Raw genomic sequence first — 19837 nt, forward strand, 5'->3', positions numbered from 1 at the left:
CTGAGAGTGCTGTGAAATGTGGTGGTACCATCTATGACTTATTTCCAGTTGTTACTGGAGTTCGTCAGGGGTGTGTACTGGCCCCCACACTTTTCAGCGCTTGTATGGACTGGATTCTAGGGAGGATGTCGGAGAGATCAAGCTGCGGTGCATCGTTTGGGAATGTCAAGATCTCGGACCTTGATTTCGCAGATGATGCAGTCATCTTTGCGGAGATTTAGATATCCTTTTGGAGGCCCTCGAGGTGCTGAATGAAGAGTCTGAGCCGCTGGGATTACGGGTTTCCTGGGTCAAAACTAAGATCCAGGCTTTCAATGATATCTTGGATATCGCTGTCCTGTCTGCGCCTGTTTGTGGTGAGGATGTTGAGGTCGTGGAGATATTCACTTACCTTGGCAGTGATATTCATGACTCTGCTGGCTATGAGTCAGAGGTCAATAGATGTCTGGGTCGGGCCTGGGAAGTCATGGATTCACTGGATCATGGGGTGTGGCGCTGCCGGTATCTGTGCGGGAGGACGAAAGTCCGAGTCTTCAGGTCCTTGGTGCATCCAGTCTTATGGATGTGAGACTTGGACTCTGACCAAGGATCTGAGATGGAGACTTAATTCCTTTGGTACCAGGTCTCTTCGAAGAATCCTTGGCTATTGCTGGTCGGATTTTTTGTCCAACGAGCGGTTGCTGAGAGAGACTCAGATGAGATTTGTTTCCTGCATAATCCGTGAGCGTCAGTTGCGGCTGTATGGACACGTAGCTCGTTTTCCTGACGCCGATCTTGCTCACCAGATTCTCTCAGCGAGGGAGTCTCGGGAGTGGAGGAGGCCAATGGGCCGACCACGTGCCTCGTGGTTGCAGCAGGTTGACCGGCATCTCAAGGAGATGGGGATGGGCCTGGCATCTGCCTGGGGGATGGCCAGGTGGAGGCCCCTGGAGTACCAGTGGAAAGTGGACGTAGCGACGCGCTGTTCTGGCACATGCTCCCATACCTGACCTGACCTGACCTTGGTGAAACTTGGTATGAAGGTAGGGGTCGACGAGTGATGCACGACGGTATGACTTTAGACACGATTGAAGGTCAACGTCAAGGTCACTCCAAAGTTGAAAAATCAGCTAATTTCAACATTATCTCCGCCATTTATTATCCGATCTCGGCGGAATTTCCAACCGATTATGATAGTAGGGTACAATATCTGAATCTGGTCGGGTTGTATTTTTCGAATTTGTAATTTGATTTCTGAGGTTTTCTATCCTTTTTACTCCCGGGCTTTCGTCTGTACGTTGAACCAAAAGACAAGCCGATCAGAGATCCACATCTACAGAGCTTCAGAGATGACCGTCACCCCCAACTGGGGGTAATTTTTAAATGCTGAGCATCAAAAGCAAGGAAGCTGCACATGTTATTTAAAAAGTATGATTGGGGCAAGGTTTGAACTGTCAACCTCTCACTGAAAGCATACACTCGAACCATTACGTCACCAAGTTTAGTTGTTTGATAACCATGAAACACTCCAGAGTAATGTGATGGTGCCCCGACAACAGAGTAGTATGGAACTTAATAATTACAAGCTTTATGTCATTTCATGACTCATTGGCCAGACCCATCATTCAAAGTACACATGCAGTGGATGAAAGGAACTCGAGCATGTTCAATGAAGGTGGGGAGGTCAACTCCCAAAAGGGCATTTCATGATCATAGCAGAGGATGAACCATATGTAGATTAATGTTTTCATTTACCAATCTCTGTCCAAGGACAGATATTTTCCAGTTAAATACTATTATCTGGTTAACAATACTTGTAAAATGACAATAGCATACCAGTGTGAGTAATCTGAATATGGGAAACCAGAAAAACGAGGGCGAGGCACCATAATGGCTGGAGATGCTTTCGCTGGAGCAGCATGGACCACTTTGGCTGGAGTGGCTTCATTTGTCTTGGTCATTTCCTTCAGGAGAAAATTGGCATACTTTTATGGCAAGTATGCAAACACAAACATATCAAAACGTGCAAACAAAAGCAGCAGAACATTACGAGTAACATGTTTACTTCTAAGGTCTTAAGTCCTTGGTTCGATCCCTGGTGGAATCAAACTTGACGAAAATCGCCATTGTGGCATATTCGGGGTGTCACGTTGTAAAGCAGATCATCCTTCAAAGGGGATGTTAACCAGCTGTCCCATCTGCAATCCTGAGGATACAAAATATGCTATTGAATGTTTCACAGGATTAGTTATTGGGTTGGGACAATGGTTTAGAAATACTTCTAAAAATCAATAAATAAATCATTTCATTACATATTGCACCTTGTATTTAGAAGGAAAATCTCAATGCGCTTTAATACAGAAGGAAGAGGTAAGAAAAGGAAGTATTAAAAATAATGCCTCCGGTGACTTTGTCAGTGGAGGCATGACAGGTGTTAAACAAGCAACCGGAAAAAGATGCGATTATAAGAGAGATATAAAAAAAAATTAATATAAAATGGGACATGTACTGTGCAAATGAAGTACATACAGGTGGTGGACAAAAAAAAAATAGAAACACCTGGGTAAGTGAGGGACACCAAGCAACGGCTTCCACACAGGTGTGGCCCATGTGTATTAAGCAAATTACATCGCAGTATGCATAGTCATGTATAAAAATGCTGCACAGGTCTGGTTGCCTATCATTATAGCTGGCTTGGCTGCAAGAGGAGATCCACCGCCCCCCCCCCAAAGCCCCCATCCATAGAGCATGTGTGGTCACACAATGGTTTGATGAGCATGACAATGATGTTATCCATATGTCATGGCCTTCTCAGTCACGAGATCTGAACCCAATTGAGCATTTATGGGATATTCTGGAATGATGCCTTCTTCTTCTTGCATATGGCAGCTTGGCTGCCAGGGAGCGATCATTTTGTTTGGGCACGACTATGCTGCTGATGCTGTGTGTCTATATCAGTACTATGGTACTCATTTCACCGACCTTAGAAGGATGACAGACTGAGTCAACCCCACCTGGTGTTAATTCAGCAGCCAACATGGCTCAAACTTAGGACCCTAAGATCCCAAGCCAGCCACCCTAACCACAAAACCAACACCGGGCTTGGAATGATGCCTGAGATAGCGTTTTCCACCTCGAACAAATAGGTGCGAGTTGATTGACTTTCTCATAGAAGAATGGTGCCACATCCCTCCTGCAGAATTTCAGATGCTGGTGGACTCTATGCTATAGTGTATAAAGGCCGTACTTGCCACATGTGGTGGCCAACACCCTATTAAGTGACTTTATATTGGTGCTTCCACTTTTTTGTCCAGTACCTGCATATACAAATATTATAAAAAGATTAAGTGACAGAAATAATGTATAAATGATCTCCATTAATACTCAGTGTGCCTTCTTTCTGATTTAATAGGATTCCTGAGCCGCACATCTTCCAACATATATGTTTGTACCAAAACTTACTCAAGGGATAAGGGGAGAATTTAAATGGTCCATAAGTGTTACGTATGTGTTACATATGTTTACCTCCACCACCGAAATGAACGGAGGTTATGTTTTCACCTCCGTCTGTCGTCTGTCTGTTTATTTGTTTGTCTGTGAGCAGGATATCTTGAAAAGTTGTGAAAGGATTCAAAAGAAATTTGGTGGACAGGTGGGGTGTGTGACAAGGGCAAATCAATTCGATTTTGGTGAAGATCCGAATCCGGACACGAGAATTTTTAAATTTGTTGTAATTCTTCACCAATGAGAGATAGGGCCAAAAACGATATATCACATGATATTTAAAACAGTTGTAAATGAGTTATAACAAAACTAAGTGGATGAGTTGGTCAGGCAGTTAGGTGACGAGAACAAGCCAATTAGATTTTACTTAAGGTCCGGAATCAGATCTGGCCTATCCGTGGGATACAAAACGTAGACTGTTCAACCTGGCGGAGGTATGTGCTCCACAGAATGCTGTTCTAGTTTGTATCCGTAAATATAACTTTGCCTGAGTCAAACGTCCCCAACACCACCATCCTCTTACCCCATTTGGTCCAATCCCTCTCTTCATATTGGCCAAGGTTACATAAAACCATAAACCCATTGTTGAAGACTGGTATTGGCTTCACGGTTAAGGTGACTGGTTTAAGATCTTAGGGTCTTGAGTTCAAGCCCCTGTCGTCCCATTAACACCAGGTGCGTTGACTCAGCCTGTCATCCTTCTGAGGTCGGCAAAATGAGTACCAGCTCCGTCACCCTGAGCGAGTGGACCGTGCTCCGTCACCCTGAGCGAGTGGACCGTGCTCCGTCACCCTGAGCGAGTGGAGCGTGCTCTGTCACCCTGAGTGAGTTGTGAAATAACACCCAATTTCCAAGCCATTTGCAGTATTAACATGTTTTCTAAGTGACTGAGCCAGATTTTTTTTTCTTTCACCCATCACACGCAGCTGTTTGAAAAGATTAATGTTTGTGAACATATCCCTGAAACGTCTATACAAATGCAACATTGTTTTTTTGGTGAAAGCTACTCAAGGTTTTTTAGTTGCATACAGTATGTACTGTAGTTGGTAATCACATTGACTGCAACTGCCGATTTCCCAAAAATTGCCGATATCGGCCAAGCATGTGTGTGTGTGTGTGTGTGTGTGTGTGTGTGTGTGTGTGTGTGTGTGTGTGTGTGTGTGTGTGTGTGTGTGTGTGTGTGTGTGTGTGTGTGTGTGTGTGTGTGTGTATATGTGTGTGTATATGTGTGTGTGTTTTTCATAAAGCATAACATTCTCTCTGACAAGTCCCCTAACTCCACCCCCCCCCACCCTTTAGCATTACCATCAACGAAGCGATGGGTAGTATTTGTTAGTACAAAATAAAAGTTTCCTTTCCAATTTTGAACAAAGCTAAGCTTTACTTGAAGTAGAATGAAGAACTCATCTTGCTTATGAAGGTGAATGTTAATTTAACATCTTTCTTGACATTCTTGGTTATTTCCTTATTACTGTGTTTTCACTTTTCGCTCACCAGATTCTCTCAGCGAGGGAGCCTCGTGAGTGGAGGCCGCCAATGAGCCGAGCACATGCCTTGTGGTTACAGCAGATTGATTAACATCTCTAGGAGATGGGAATGGACCAGGCATCTGCCTGGGGGATGGACAGACGGAGACCTTTGGAGTACCAGCGCAAAGTGGACGCAGTGGCGCGCTGCTCCGGCGCATGCTCCCATACCTGACCTGACCTTGGAGGTAATTCTGACAATGGCATTGTGAAGGTTCCCTCAATTCCCCCCATCTCCCCCAGTCCACATCCCGACTTCATTTTGGAAGCTGTCTTGTAAAGAAGTACATGGGTAGTGATGTAAAATCAATAAGTACTGTTAAAATAAGCTTATATAGTGGATCACACATAAGAGAAGTTTGTGACTTAAATGGGTTTGAGTGCACAGAAACATGTCAGTTGCCCCATAATTCTGATGAGCTTTGGCAGCCCCATGTCTCTTTGCACTCCAATGCCTAGAGTATCAGGAATGCATCTTAAAGTATTTCTTGCATGATGACAAAGGCTGTCACTAAAGTGAATCAAAATCCCCAGACAATTCTTTGGATGTAATGAAATGCTTTCACTTGTTGAAGATCAAGCTAATGACGTGTGCAGCACCACAACTGAATTTTACTGAGATTCGAGCAGGTATTTATCTTGGCATTCTTGTAATTTATATTTTAAAATACTTTTCGTTTTTGCCCAACTTTTAAAAGCTTATAAACAAACTAATGGATATGTTATGCACATGTGTAAAGTGAATAAACATTAACATCGGCTTCGTCGTGAAATACTGAACCTGCTTCCATTGAAAAAATCATTTAAATATTCCAAATCCAGATCTGAGAATTTTTTTAACTGATTCTTCACCATTGAATAATAAGTTTAAAAACGATATATAACACAATATCTCAAAACGTATTAAAAATCATAAATAAACTAGCGATACCCATACACATGCACGGGATAGCAGTACAACATAGCTGGTAGCAGACGACAGACCGTACACGGGGAATGACAAAAATACACATTGTGCAAAATGCAAGTGGTACTATGGAACGCCAAGACTTCCCAAACATTGTCGGCACGTCCGCTAAGTGCCACAGCAATTTCATAGGGATCATGTGACGGCGAGCCGAGTTTTTAGTGTGCAAGCTTGGTATTATAATAGAGATAATTTAATGAATTTGTTAACTTAAAAATTTTTTTTTAAAATAAAATAACAACAATAATAATAATAATAATAATAATAATAATAATAATAATAAATTAAACTCCAACCAAGTAAGTGGAAGTTTTTTAAAGGATAAAAAATAATAAAATAAAAAAATGAGTAAAACCCCAACACCCCCCTCAAAAAAACAGACTTTTGAATGGTGTTAATGTGGGATTTTGCTCTTCCCACACCTAAGCCGGAATACTGATAGCATTTCCCCGCTGGACAGCCAAGCTCAGTCGCTGCTTGAACCAGACCAGTTGCCTTACATCACCAGTGGATGCATCGAGCCTTCTACCAATATCACTGATGTTGTTAGACGTAATTTACCTGATGTTTGCTGGAGAACCTGATATCCTGAATTACACTTGGATTACTTCCAGAAAAGTCAAGATCATCTGTTGCTGTCAGAGAAATAAGGATAAAGATGTGAAAATTAAAATGCCACTTCAGTTGCTCAATTGTTATAGACAGGTGGAGATCTGTCACAAAGTGTGTGTGGTATGTATTTTGTGATATGTGATGTGTGTGTAGTGACTTCCATGTGTAATCAACCTATTGGAAGTCACTCTATGCTGGCAGTTGAATGGCATCTGAAATACCTTCTATGTCGTTCCTGCATGTTTTAGCCAGTGAAGCATGAACTGAGCTGTACAGAAACACATGGCTAATTACACATTGTTGCACAAATACATTAGAGAAGGAACAGAAGTGATGAATACAATAAAGGAACAACAATTTTAAGGATGATCATGCAGGAAGAGCAGTTTTATTTCATACATTTAAAAAATATATATTATCACATTTTGTGTTACAGCCTGAATTTAAAATGGATTAAATTGAGATTTTTTTTGTCACTGATCTACACATAATACCCCATAATGTCAAAGTGGAATTTTTTTATTCAGAATTTTTCCTAAATCAATGAAAAATTAAAAGTTGAAATATCCTGCATCAAAAAGTATTCAACCCCTTTGCTATGACACTCCATATTGAGCTCAGGTGCATCCAATTTCCTTTGATCATCATTGAGATGTCTCCACAACTTGATTAGAGTCCACCTGTAGCCAATTCAATTGAATGGACATGATTTAGAAAGAAACACACCTTTCAATATAAGGTCCCACAGTTGACAGTGCATGTCACAGCAGAAACTCCACCATGATGTCCAAGGAACTATCCGTAGAACTCCAAGATAGAATTGTGAGGAGGCATAAATCTGGGGAAGGGTATAAAACAATATCTCGAGTGTTGAAAGTTCCCAAGAGCACAGTGAGCTCAATCATGAGGAAATTGAAAGAACAAGGAACACTTCCTAGAGATGGCTGTCCAACCAAACTGAGCAAATGGGCAAGAATGACCTTGGTCAGGGAGGTAACCAATAACACAATGACCATTCTGACAGAATTACAGAGTTCCTTGGCTGAGATGGGAGAACTTGCCAGAAGGACAAGGGTCTCTGCAGCACTTCACAAATCTAGGCATGATGGGAGAGTGGCCATATGGAAGTCACTCCTGAGAAAAAGGCACATGACAGCATGCCTGGAGCTTGCAAAAAGGCATGTGAAAGTCTCTGAGAGCATGAGGAAAAATAATGTGGTCTGATGAGATGGAAATTGAACTCTTTGGCCTGAATGCAAAACGCCACGTCTGGTGGAAATCGAGCACAGCTCATCACCCATCTAACAACATCCCTACCGAGAGGCATGGTGGTGGCAGCATCATGCTATGGGGACGCTTTTCAGTGGCAGAGACTGGAGGAATTGTAAGGACATAGGGAACAATAAATGGAGCCAAATACAGACAAATCCTTGAGGAGAACCTGCTTCAGAGTGCAAAAGATCTTCGACTGCGGCGAAGATTTATGTTCCAACAGGACAATGACCCCAAGAATACAGCCAAAGCAAATCTGGAATGGCTTCAGAACAAGAACATGAAAGTCCTTAAGTGGCCCAGCTAAAGCCCACACTTGAATCCCACTGAGAATCTGTGGAAAGACTCACGATACAGGAATAAATTCCCACACAGGGCAAATGTGAAAAACATGATTTGGGTGAAGACTCAAACACAGGACCTCTCACTTCTCAGCCAAAAGCTCTACCACTGCACTATCAATGAATTTGGATAGTCAGGAATTTTCAGTTTAATACAGCAGACAAGCATGTGAGATGCAGCCACACTCCTCATATGTGAAGCTGGGTAGTCACAGGACCCCAACATAAAATATACCATCAGAGATGGGGAATCCCCCACCATTGAATGAAAAAGGTCATACATATTCCAGATAATGAGGGAGGTGAATTGGAAACAAGACACCATTTGGTCATCATCTCGAAAAAGTTCCCCAGGGGTGAGGAACGTAGTAACCAAAAATAATTGAAATCAGATAAACGGTTTTCCATTTATTACAAAAAACATTTTTTTCAAGATGGCCGCCCCAGTCGGCCATCTTGGATCCGGCCATGCCCAAAATCAGTAGGATTCTTCCTTTTCAGGTGGTACATGTGTGACTCAAATTTCAAATCGATATGGCGAAAAAACATTTTTTTTCAAGATGGCCGCCTCAGTCGGCCATCTTGGATCCGGCCACGCCCAAAATCAATAGGGTTCTGCCTTTTCAGGTGGTACATGTGTGACCCAAATTTCAAATCGATATGGCAAACAGTTTATGAGTTATTGCACTCACAGCTATAAATGTTGACGCACGGACGGACGGACGGACAGCCAGACGACCTGGGTGACAACAATATCCCCCTTCCGCCACGCCGCGGGGGATAAAAACTATGATATGTTAACAATGTATCAGAAAAATAATGCTTACTCAGGCTGCGGCAGAGAAAACTGGCTGTTTGTATCAGGAAGAGGTGTGCATTCCATGTCATCCACCATACTATTACCGGTTGAATCTTTAACTTCTCCAAGAGAGGGTTTCTGAAAAACTGTCTGTCAAAAGAGATTTCAAAAACACACAAATTATTTTAGCATTTACATGCATAATTAAAATGAATGCGAAGTAGTGAAAGTTATGTGTGTTACGAATCAAAAGACTTTGATGCACAATAAATAAATAAATATTATATCTGTGTGTGTGTGTGTGTGTGTGTGTGTGTGTGTGTATGTATGTATGTATATATATATATATATATATATATATATATATATATATATATATATATATATATATATATAAATATATATGTAGTTGTGATTTTGGAAAACCCCAGGGAGTTGCATTCAACACATAAGAGATCCCGAGCATAGTTATCTCCTTTGCAATTGTGTTAAACTAAAATACCCCTCCCCCTCGTGTCTCAAGCACTCACTCCCCAACTCCATACTCAAACCACATTCTCAAAACAATCCATTCTCAAAGCACTTCTCAAGACAATCCATTTCAGTGGCGCTTCAACTGTTTAATCGCCATTCCAGCACAACCAACATTATTCTCGCAGCGTCGCCGAGTCATCAGCACTTCAAGTGTGGTTCTTGCCAGGCCGTTGAGCTGCCAAAAATGCCAGCAGTATTCCAGCAGCCTGACCCATCACATCCCGGAACCAATCATGATGACTGGATCGCAGCACGCAAATCAATCAGTGTGGCGGGATGCCGAAAGGCAGACATCAGTGGAGGCCGGAAGAAAGGCAATAAAATCCTGATGGAGCAGTTTGTGAGGTGCTGAGAGAGTGGAGTTCTGGAGCAGCTGAGAGTGGAGTTCTGGAGTTCGTGTGCTGAGTTCCGGAGTTCAGAAGCTGGGTTCCGGAGTTCAAAGTGTGCTGAGTACCGAATGAATCCAAGTCCAAAGAGTTGAGTCCTGGGGAGAGAGACCTGGCTGGATTGACCGAGTTCCCAAAGTACCAAGCGGAATGAGGGCAGCACCAGACAGAATGAGCACAAACCAAGAACTCCTCCGAACTGACTTCTCTTTCACGTCTTTACACACACACCTTATACCCTCGCATCTCCTAGCACATACACCTCATTGACTTGCACTGTTGTAGAGCATCAACATGAGTCCACATCAGTTATTTTTCAGAGCTCGAACCACACCTCATACTCACCTTCATCTTACACCTTGCTCATTACATGTGAGCCGTTTTTGGGAGTTGGGGAGGCAGTGGTGTGTGTGTGTGTGTGTGTGTGTGTGTGTGTGTGTGTGTGTGTGTGTGTGTGTGTGTGTGTGTGTGTGTGTGTGTTATTGGGAAGGGGGGGGGGCCCTAAAAGTTTTAGCAGAGCTGTTGATGATACATACATACATGATTTCTCTCCATTACAAATAGACGGTGGTTCATTGCCCTCGTCGAAGGAGACGGTATTGCGTTTGAGTTCGTTTGTTTCTCTGTGTCCATCCACACAGAACTTACGCATTTGTCTCCGCAACCACTTGTTGGATTGAGACGAAATTTTCACCATAGGTGCAACTACTTCTGTGGAATGTTTTAATGATAATTATGACATCATATGTCATGTAGTGTGGCAGCCATGTTGGAAAAACGGGGAAAAAAACTATGGACCTAAATCTCTGAAACCACACCAAGGAAAAAATTGAAACTTGACACATGGCAAGTACTCAGGTCAGGTCAGGTATGGGAGCATGTGCCAGAACAGCGCGTCGCTGCGTCCACTTTCCGCCGGTACTCCAGGGGCCTCCGTCTGGTCTCCCCCCAGGCAGATGCCAGGCCCATCCCCATCTCCTTGAGATGGTGGTCAACCTGCTGCAACCACGAGGCACGTGGTCGGCCCATTGGCTTCCTCCACTCATGAGACTCCCTCGCTGAGAGAATCTGGTGGGCAGGATCAGCATCAGGAAAACGAGCCACATGTCCATACAGCTGCAACTGATGCTCACGGAGCATGCAGGTAACAAATCTCATCTGAGTCTCTCTCAGCAACCGCTCATTGGACACAAAATCTGACCAGCGATAGCCAAGGATTCTTCGAAGAGACCTGGTACCAAAGGAATTAAGTCTCCGTCTCAGATCCTTGGTCAGAGTCCAAGCCTCGCATCCATAGAGCAATACTGGAAGCACCAAGGACCTGAAGACTCAGACTTTCGTCCTCCCGCACAGGTAGCGCCACACCCCATGATCCAGTGAATCCATGACTCCCCAGACGTCTATTGACCTCTGACTCACAGCCAGCAGAGACATGAATATCACTGCCAAGGTAAGTGAATCTCTCCATGACCTCAACATCCTCATCACAAACAGACACAGACAGGACAGCAGCATCCAAGTACTCCTCATGGGGAATATGTGATTTTTTTATGACGTCATAATTGCATATGTAGAATACTATATCTGATCCGTATGAAAAATTTTTATGGTCATATAAGGATAAAAGAGTCCATGCAAAAAAAAAATTTTGATGACGTCATCGGTCACATGATTCGGCAGCCATATTGTTGTTTTTTGAAAAAAAAAACTTGTCTGAAGTGGCTGAACAGATCAAGGCAAAACTTCACACATATGACTGCCTATCCATGAGGAACAAAAGGTTCACACATATGACATAGGTCACATGGTTTGGCAGCCATATTGGATTTAACCTAAAACCTATTAAAAAAAATCTTCTTCACCAGAACGGCTGTACAGATCGAGGAGAAACTTCCCACAAATGTTCCCCAAGCCTTGGGTGTACAACTTTGTTCAGGAATAATTGATAGATCACATGATTTGGCAGCCATATTTGATTGAAGAAAAATATTAAATAATGTTTTCTCTGGAACTGCTTAATTGACTTGAAACTTCACAATTATGATCTAGTAGTGATGGGAAATACATGTTTTAAATTTCAACTTGATCACACACATGGTCTGGCAATCAGAATTTTTGTTTTTTTTGATCTGAGTTCTTTTTGATTTAAAAAAAAACTTTTTTGAAAAAGGCTCACTTGGCCGTGTCTGGATGGGTTTGAGGGTAGGCGAGTAGCAGCTGAAATGTGAATCCTATTCAGGTTACTCCTGATGACTTCATCTTTGCTTTTTGCTTGTTCAGGTTCCTTCTGATGACTCCAATGCAGGACTGTACCTATTTGGTCTTCCATTTAATTTGAATTGAATTGATTTTAATCCCATTCTAAATTCAAATGAATAATAATGAAAAATGTCATGGGTCAGGGTCAGGTGTCCAATCAAAGCGGGGGTTGCATTAAAGCAGGACATCTTGGTACCCAGTCATCACTGCCCGCAATTATGAAGTGGCTGTTCTAATTATATCTTTTTTCAATTATGTAACACACCAGTACACAAACGCCACACAAAATACTCTTTCTTGTTTGATTTGTAGAAATTTGTGTTGATAATTGATAATTATTTTCAGGTACTCGTGTGGTAACTGCCAGGCAATGGCAACAGAAAAAGAAAGTACATGTGCTGGTAGCTGGATAGAGATGGTCTAACAGTTTCAAGTGATGGAGATGCATTTATAAAACAGAGATACACCTTCCTTTGATATTCCCTTGCTTTTTCCATGATTCTCCTCAGATTTGCGATTTGATCCCTCATCCCTCTTCTGAAACCTGCTTGCTCAACAGGCATTTCTCACTAAACGAAGTCTTCTATTCTTTGTTGAATGATCTTTTGTAATACAGTATCGTACAAGCATGTGAAATCAAGGCAATGGTTCAGTTATTTTTATATTTTCTTGCATCCCATTGATTTGGCAATGGAATGTCGGATGGCTGCTTCCACTTTTTAGGCCGTACAATCCTGTTCCAGACCTGTGTACAGATAACCAGCTGTTGAAATTTTGATTTCCTCCTCCCTAACTACCTTAAAGAGTTCCACTGAAATCATATTGGCACCTGGTGCTTTTCCATTTGCCAGCTCCTTCAAGACTCGATGTATCTTAAAAGGTACATACTGTATATTTCAAGTCTCAATGTACCTTTCAAGGCCCTTTGTTACAATGTTTGATTTTTTTCAGGGAACTTTTTTTTTAATGAAAAAGGCAGTCTCATAAGGCCAGTGGTCCCCAAAGTTATTGAATGACCATTCATTCTGGCCCTGTGAGTGGGATGTCTGCTTGTTTGACTATGTGCCTCAGCCTTCAGGCATACACGACCTGTCAAAAGTTTTATAACACCCCCATTTTTCAGTTTTTACTGAAATTTAAGCAGTTCAAGTCCAGTGAATAACCTGAAATGGTACAAAGCTAAGCGGTAAACTGCCAGAGGTTAAAAAAAAGGTTTAGGTTACCAAAAACTAAAAAATAATGTAAATTTTAGAGTTGTTAAAAAGGCCCTTTTCAGGGAACAAGTAATGGGTAAGCAACTGCAGTTGTTCTGCATCAATGCAAGTAAATTAAGCCTTGAAAGTTGATGCAAACAATTCCTACAGGTGTCCCAACTTTTGTTGATTTGTTACAAACCCTCTGTCTGTGTAAAAGCAGTGTTGGAACAGACTGTGTTGCTACACCCTCTAAAGCATTATTTGGATAATATTGCACTGCAGGAAGTAGTATATTGCTATCATAATGGTGAGAAAAAGACAATTAACAAAGGAAGACAGACAGACCATTATCACCCTTAAAAGTGTAGGTCTTTCCTTCAGAGAAATTGCAAAGAAGCCAAGGTGTCAGTGAGTAGTTTCCTACACCATCAAAAGGCACTTGGAAACTGGAGGAAACTCTGACAGGCAGAGGTCTGGCAGACCCAAAGCCACAACACAATCAGAAGACAAGTTTCTGAGAGTCAACAGCTAGCGTGATAGGCGGCTCACAGGACAGCAGCTTCAAGCACAGCTTAACACTGGTCGAAGTAAGGAAGTCTCAGTTTCAACTGTGAAGAGAAGACTTTGAGCTGCAGGTTTGACAGGTCGAGTGGCAATAAGAAAGCCGTTGCTAAGATGGCAAAATACGAAAAAGAGGCTTGCCTGGGCCATGAAGCACCGCCAGTGGACTACTGAAAACTGGAAGAAGGTCTTATGGACCGATGAATCAAAATTTGAAATCTTCGGTTCATCACGCAGGGTTTTTGTACGCCGTCGAATAAGAAAAAGGATGGTTCCTCAGTGTGTGACACCAACTGTGAAACATGGAGGAGGAAGCATAATGATCTGGGGCGCTTTTGCTGGATCCAGAGTCGGCGACTTGCACAGAGTGACTGGCACCCTGAACCAAAAGGGCAACCACAGCATTTTGCAGTGCCATGCAATACCCACTGGTCTACGCCTAGTTGGTCAGAGGGTCATTCTACAGCAAGATAACGACCCAAAACATAACTCCAGGCTATGTCAGAACTACCTTAGAAGAAAAGAACAAGACGGTGGGCTTCAAATCATGGAATGGCCAGCACAGTCTCGAGACTTAAACCTCATCGAGCTGGTTTGGGATTAACTGGACAGAAGGGTGAAAGCAAAGCAACCTACAAGTGCAACACATTTGTGGGAACTTCTGCAACAGTGTTGGGAAGAACTTTCCGAACAATATTTGATTTCCATTGTAGAAAGAATGCCACGAGTATGTTCAGCTGTTATATCTGCAAAAGGTGGCTACTTTGATGAGTCAAAAATTTAGATTAAATTTTGTTCAACAAAATGATTCCATGATTTCTCTTTTATCTGCAATTGTTTATTTGTTCAATGCTTTAATTTCAGAGTGCATTGATATATTAAACTGCTTAAATGTCAGTAAAAACTGGAAAAATTGGGGTGTTCTAAAACTTTTGACAGGTTGTGTAACTAGTTTGACAAGCTTTGTTGGACTGTGTACTTTGGGAATGTGGCCAAGGTGCATGTCCTCAACGTTGTTACAATCTTTGATTTCTTGGTATTTTTATTTTTAAAAGGTGGCCTCATAAGGCCAGTGTTTCCCAAAGTTATTTTATGACCTTGCATTCTGGTGCTATGGGCTGGGGTGTACATGTTTGACCATGCATTCTGGGCCTGTGGGCTAGAGTATGTGTTTATTTGACAATGTGCTTTGGTCTTTGGGCCGAAGTGTATGTGTACACCAGTTCGACTATGTATCTTGGCTGTGGGGTTGAGGTGTACGTCTTCAGTTTTGTTACAATGTCTGGCTTTTAAACTTTTTTTTATTATGGAATACGTCTCATAAGGCCATTAAGCCAGACACGAGTCAATGGATGTATTCCCAAATGATGGGTTGGCAATGCTGAAAAAAAAATTGGCTGGTTGACCTGCCCTATTTGCTTGCAGTGGGTGGCTACTATCATTCACAGGTTCCGCCGTGAGATTAAGCCGGATTTACCTTTTCAACTGTAAATAAATAAGTGTGTGTGTGTGTGTTTTTTTTCACACTCAGCCATTCTAGCCCAAAGAAGGCCACATAGAGCAACCATGAAAATCTGCACAGGGTAAGCCCTTTTCTTTTTCAAACGCCAATGCAACATGCCCCCCATTAGATTGGTTTCATGCGTATTGGCAATTTATTAGTGATGGTGTAGACAGAAACGCGCACCACCGAGGCTGCCAAACGTGTACCACGTGCAATGCCGACAGCAGTCATCATGTAAATACCAAAGGCCCAATGACGTCTCACCAGTAATTTTATGGAATAACCAATCAGCTCTCACCTTATCAATTATCCGCAGCTGTGGCTAAGGCTTTATAATTAGTTAACACTCAAGCATTACAGCCCAAAGTAGGATATTCCAATGTACCTGGTACAGTTGAGAAATGCAAACTTTTGGAAGTGCTTCCCATTTTGCTGCATCCTCTTGAATTGATGGGTGCTGATATATTCGAGACAACTGCAAAGTGGATGGAACTAAACCTTTTTCTTTTTCTGGAAAAAGTAGTGATTAAACAACCAATATTTGAAGTAAATTTTTATATATTACTCCGATAAAGCCACATGTGATAACTGCTCAAATATACTGCATTTGCATACTTCTGCATCATTTGAGTTTTTCTCCAAATATACCAAAGTCTTGAGTTAAACTCAGAACAAAATAAAGAATTAACTTTTTTTACTGCACCCTTGAATGGTATGACAAACAGTACTCGATAAATGAACATTATGGAAAGACAATGAAAGATGAACTGATTATTGACAAATTTACAGAATATTTTCACACCTGTGATTTCAGAATAATTGGTGTATGACTCATTCTGTGTTTGGCTTGCGAGCACATCAGGAAATTTTCCAAAACTTTCTTTCAAGGTGATCTCACTGAGCAAAAAGTGAGAAGAAAACAGCCTTGTAGTCATTATGGGACATCATTTCGGTACATTGGTGATCAGATACATTTGCAAATGCATTCCATTTCATTAAAAGTTACGACGAAACAATGATTCAAGAATCATACTATAATTTGAGAAGTGTCTGTTTGTTTTCTTGTTTGGACTTCTCTGCACTGCTGAACCATTGAACAGAATGACTTGAAAACTGCTAGTTACAAGGAAATACAAGGAAATCAGACACAGGAGGAGGCCATTCAGCCCATCATGCCTGTGCGAACACCATACACATTTTCAACACAAGATTCAAAGAAGAAAATGCAATTTTTTTTTTAATCTATTTATTATAAGTTTTTGTAGTTTTTGTATTTTTTTCTTCGCCTCAGGGGGTTAAAAACACACATCAACCACACAACACCCCCTTGATGAGACCCCCACCAACAGCACTTTGTACGCATGCACACAATCACCCATCAATGCTCAAACCACTGAAAAGTCCGATCAACATCCCGATACCCCTCTATCTCCGTAACTTCCAGGTACCTATCTAATTCTAATTTTAACTCATCTACTTTTTCTTCTGCCACTACCTTTCCAGGGAGGCCATTCCATGCATTAACTACTCTCTAAGTAAAAGGCCCCTGCCTTGCGACTGTCAACTCTCCTCTTCTTCACTCTATGTCTACTCATATGGCCCCTGGTCCTATTGTTGTGGGCCGGGTATCGGTGGCGAGCACGACCGCTAGAGGGAGCAGCAGAGTCAGCTCCACCGAACACACCGGAATCCAGGTCGTGACCCTCGGATAAGTCCGAAAGGCACGGGTCCCTTACAGGACCATGAATCGCCAATAATTCGACCGCGTGGGGTAGGGTTAATTTCCAAAATTCAATATACCTAATTACCCACGTGGCAAAGCTACCAGGGAATTCACACCCTCGACAGACCTCCAGTGGGACGAGCCGTTACCGTGCTCGAACTGTGTGTAACCTGAGCGGATGGTCACCAAGGCCTGTCGGTCCAAATGAACAATTTACTCTCGCTATTTTTCAACACGCTCCATGCTAAACCAATAAAAGAAATGACAGGGAACGAGCTGGGACATTTAACAATAGGGAGATTTATTACAATAATAATCGGGGTGGGAAGCACGTAAGGGCAGAGTTATCTGAATATCAGGCAGGCAATATATAGTGAGCAAAAGCACTTAACAATTCTACTTAAGAGATGGGTCCATACACAGACACACACCCAAAAGAAAAGGACCCTGTCGGGTCTTTATTGAAGGCTTCCAGCTCGAGTAAAGGTGAGCTGGAGACCAGAGCCTGTGCTTGGACCTGTCCGCCTCGTGCGGTCTTTGACGATTTGGCTCAGTGGCGGGACTCAAACCCGCAGCTTTCACGTGGCGTCAAGGACAAAGGCACCAGTAGTGGAGCGGCAGATGCCAGCACGATCAGCAAAAACAAGCGAGGAGGCGACGAGGCAGGCGAAGCAAGTGATCCTCCTCAGGCTCCGACACACAACCAGGCTCTGATGCCAACACGATCATGAACACGAACTCAAACCCGAACCACACCACTCCAAAGGGAGCCTGGTCTTTTATCCGCTCCCTGAGCGGGGCGGAGCCTCGGTGTCGGACGCCCTGTGCGCGCTTGGTTGGACAGGGATCAGGTGTGTCGACGCGCTGTTCGCTCCTTATTGGACAGCAAGGGGAGCCTGGTAAAGCGCTAGTTCAGTGGAGGAGTCATGAATCGGAATGCGCTGTGAAGCGCTAGTTCAGTGGAAGAACTGTGAATGGGAACGTGCTGTAAAGCGTTAGTTCAGTGGAGGAGTTGTTGGTTTGTCGGATCTAAAGATTTAAAGACGTGACTAGAAAACAACTTCGCAGCGCACATACACTTAATTACCCATTAAACAAGGGACGGGACCCTAACTAGAAACACATACTTACTGATATAACTAATCTATAAGGACTGGCTGTTGTGTGCGGTGGATTCCAGATTCGTAACACGATTGAATAATTCATCTGCACTTATTTTATCGACACCTTTCATTATCTTATACATCTACATATCATATCTACATATCATATCTTATACATCTACATATCATATCTCCTCGAGATATGAGGAGATCCTCATATCTCCTTATACATCTACATATCATACCGCCTCCTTTCTCGTGTATAAAGCCCCGTCTCCTTCAGCCGCTCCTCGTAGCTGAGTCTAGCTAAGCCCGGAATCAATTGAGTAGCCCTGCATCTATGTCCTTCCAGAACTATGGTGACCAAAACTGCACACAATATTCTAGAAGTGGCCCTCACTAAATTCCTGCACAATGTAAACACTACCTCTTTTGATTTATAATTGACCCCCCTCCGAATACAACCAAAAACCCAATTTGCTTTACCTGTAGCTGCCTGGCACTGTGCTGCTTACCTCCCATATATATTACCACTCCCAGATCCTTCTCATGTGTGACGCTCCAAAATTACCCCTTGAATCCTGTAATCTCTATTTTCATTGTTTTTTTTCCCATCCCCAACACCTTACACTTGCTCAGGTTAAATTCCTTCTGCCAATCTTTTGACCAATCTATGCAAGTATCAATACTTTCCTGAATATGATCACCACTCCCAAGGCTATCGACCTTACCTCCAAGTTTTGTGTCATCTGCAAATTTGGAAAGCTTACTCTTCACCCCATTATTCAAATCGTTGATGTAAATAATAAATAGTAATGGTCCGAGTACTGATCCCTGAGGTAACCCACTACTTACATCCTCCCAGAAAAACATCCCCTCACTCACAGCCACTTTGCTTCCTACCACTAAGCCAGTTTGCAATCCAATTATCTACCTGACCAGCCACTCCACAAGCCCTCACTTTGGCTAACAGCATCCGATGTGGTACCTTATCAAATGCCTTCTTAAATTCTAGATATACTATATCCACTGCCTTTCCCTCATCCACCCAATCAGACACTGCTTCATGGAACTCTAAAATATTTGTAAAACAGGAACTACCTTTGGTAAACCCATGCTGACTACCTATAATTAGTTTGCATTTATTTAAATAGTTCCCATCTGGTCCTTTATTAATGGCTCATTGGTCTTGAAATCTACTTTCTATCTGGCTTTAGTCTCTTAGCATCCGAAGGTACCTTCCAAATACAGACAGCCATTGTCTGTCTTTTCTTTCAAGGCGATCTCACTGAGCAAAAAACAGCCCTCCTCCGCCCAACCATTCGTTAAGAACAACGTTGAAATTAAGTAACGATGAAACAACGTTTAATTCACAATCTCTCAAGATACCACCATCTCTGGATTCTTCAGTAAAAAATATGGGATAAGTAAGCTAAATGATTTTTTCAAAAAACATAAGGTCATTCATTTCAGGACAGGGAGCCTGACATTCCAAAGAGGGACCCTGAGAAAAGAGCAGAGAGGGAGAAGCGAGTCAGAAAGGGAGCTGAGATTCTGGAGGGGAAGCTGGA

At 42.4% G+C, this 19837-nt stretch overlaps 1 protein-coding gene across 7 annotated transcripts in view; it reads right to left on the reverse strand.

The window, feature by feature from the left end:
* LOC147011956 (uncharacterized) overlaps nt 1-19837 on the reverse strand; it is a 95038-nt gene that overhangs the window by 22868 nt on the left and 52333 nt on the right. For 6 of the 7 annotated variants that reach the window (XM_085857779.1, XM_085857782.1, XM_085857781.1 and 3 more), the window contains exons 10-15: nt 16243-16337; nt 15826-15950; nt 9029-9150; nt 6810-6856; nt 6538-6611; nt 1816-1964 (exon numbers count right to left, since the gene is read on the reverse strand). In XM_085857779.1, the coding sequence (XP_085713905.1) occupies nt 1816-1964; nt 6538-6611; nt 6810-6856; nt 9029-9150; nt 15826-15950; nt 16243-16337 (612 nt within the window). The remainder of the gene's footprint in view (nt 1-1815; nt 1965-6537; nt 6612-6809; nt 6857-9028; nt 9151-15825; nt 15951-16242; nt 16338-19837) is intronic. The other variant, XM_085857785.1, reaches the window with a different exon arrangement.

This window comes from Eptatretus burgeri, chromosome 15, assembly GCF_056783735.1.
Source record: "Eptatretus burgeri isolate ZD-2024b chromosome 15, Ebu_testis_v1, whole genome shotgun sequence".
Lineage (NCBI taxonomy): Eukaryota > Metazoa > Chordata > Myxini > Myxiniformes > Myxinidae > Eptatretus > Eptatretus burgeri.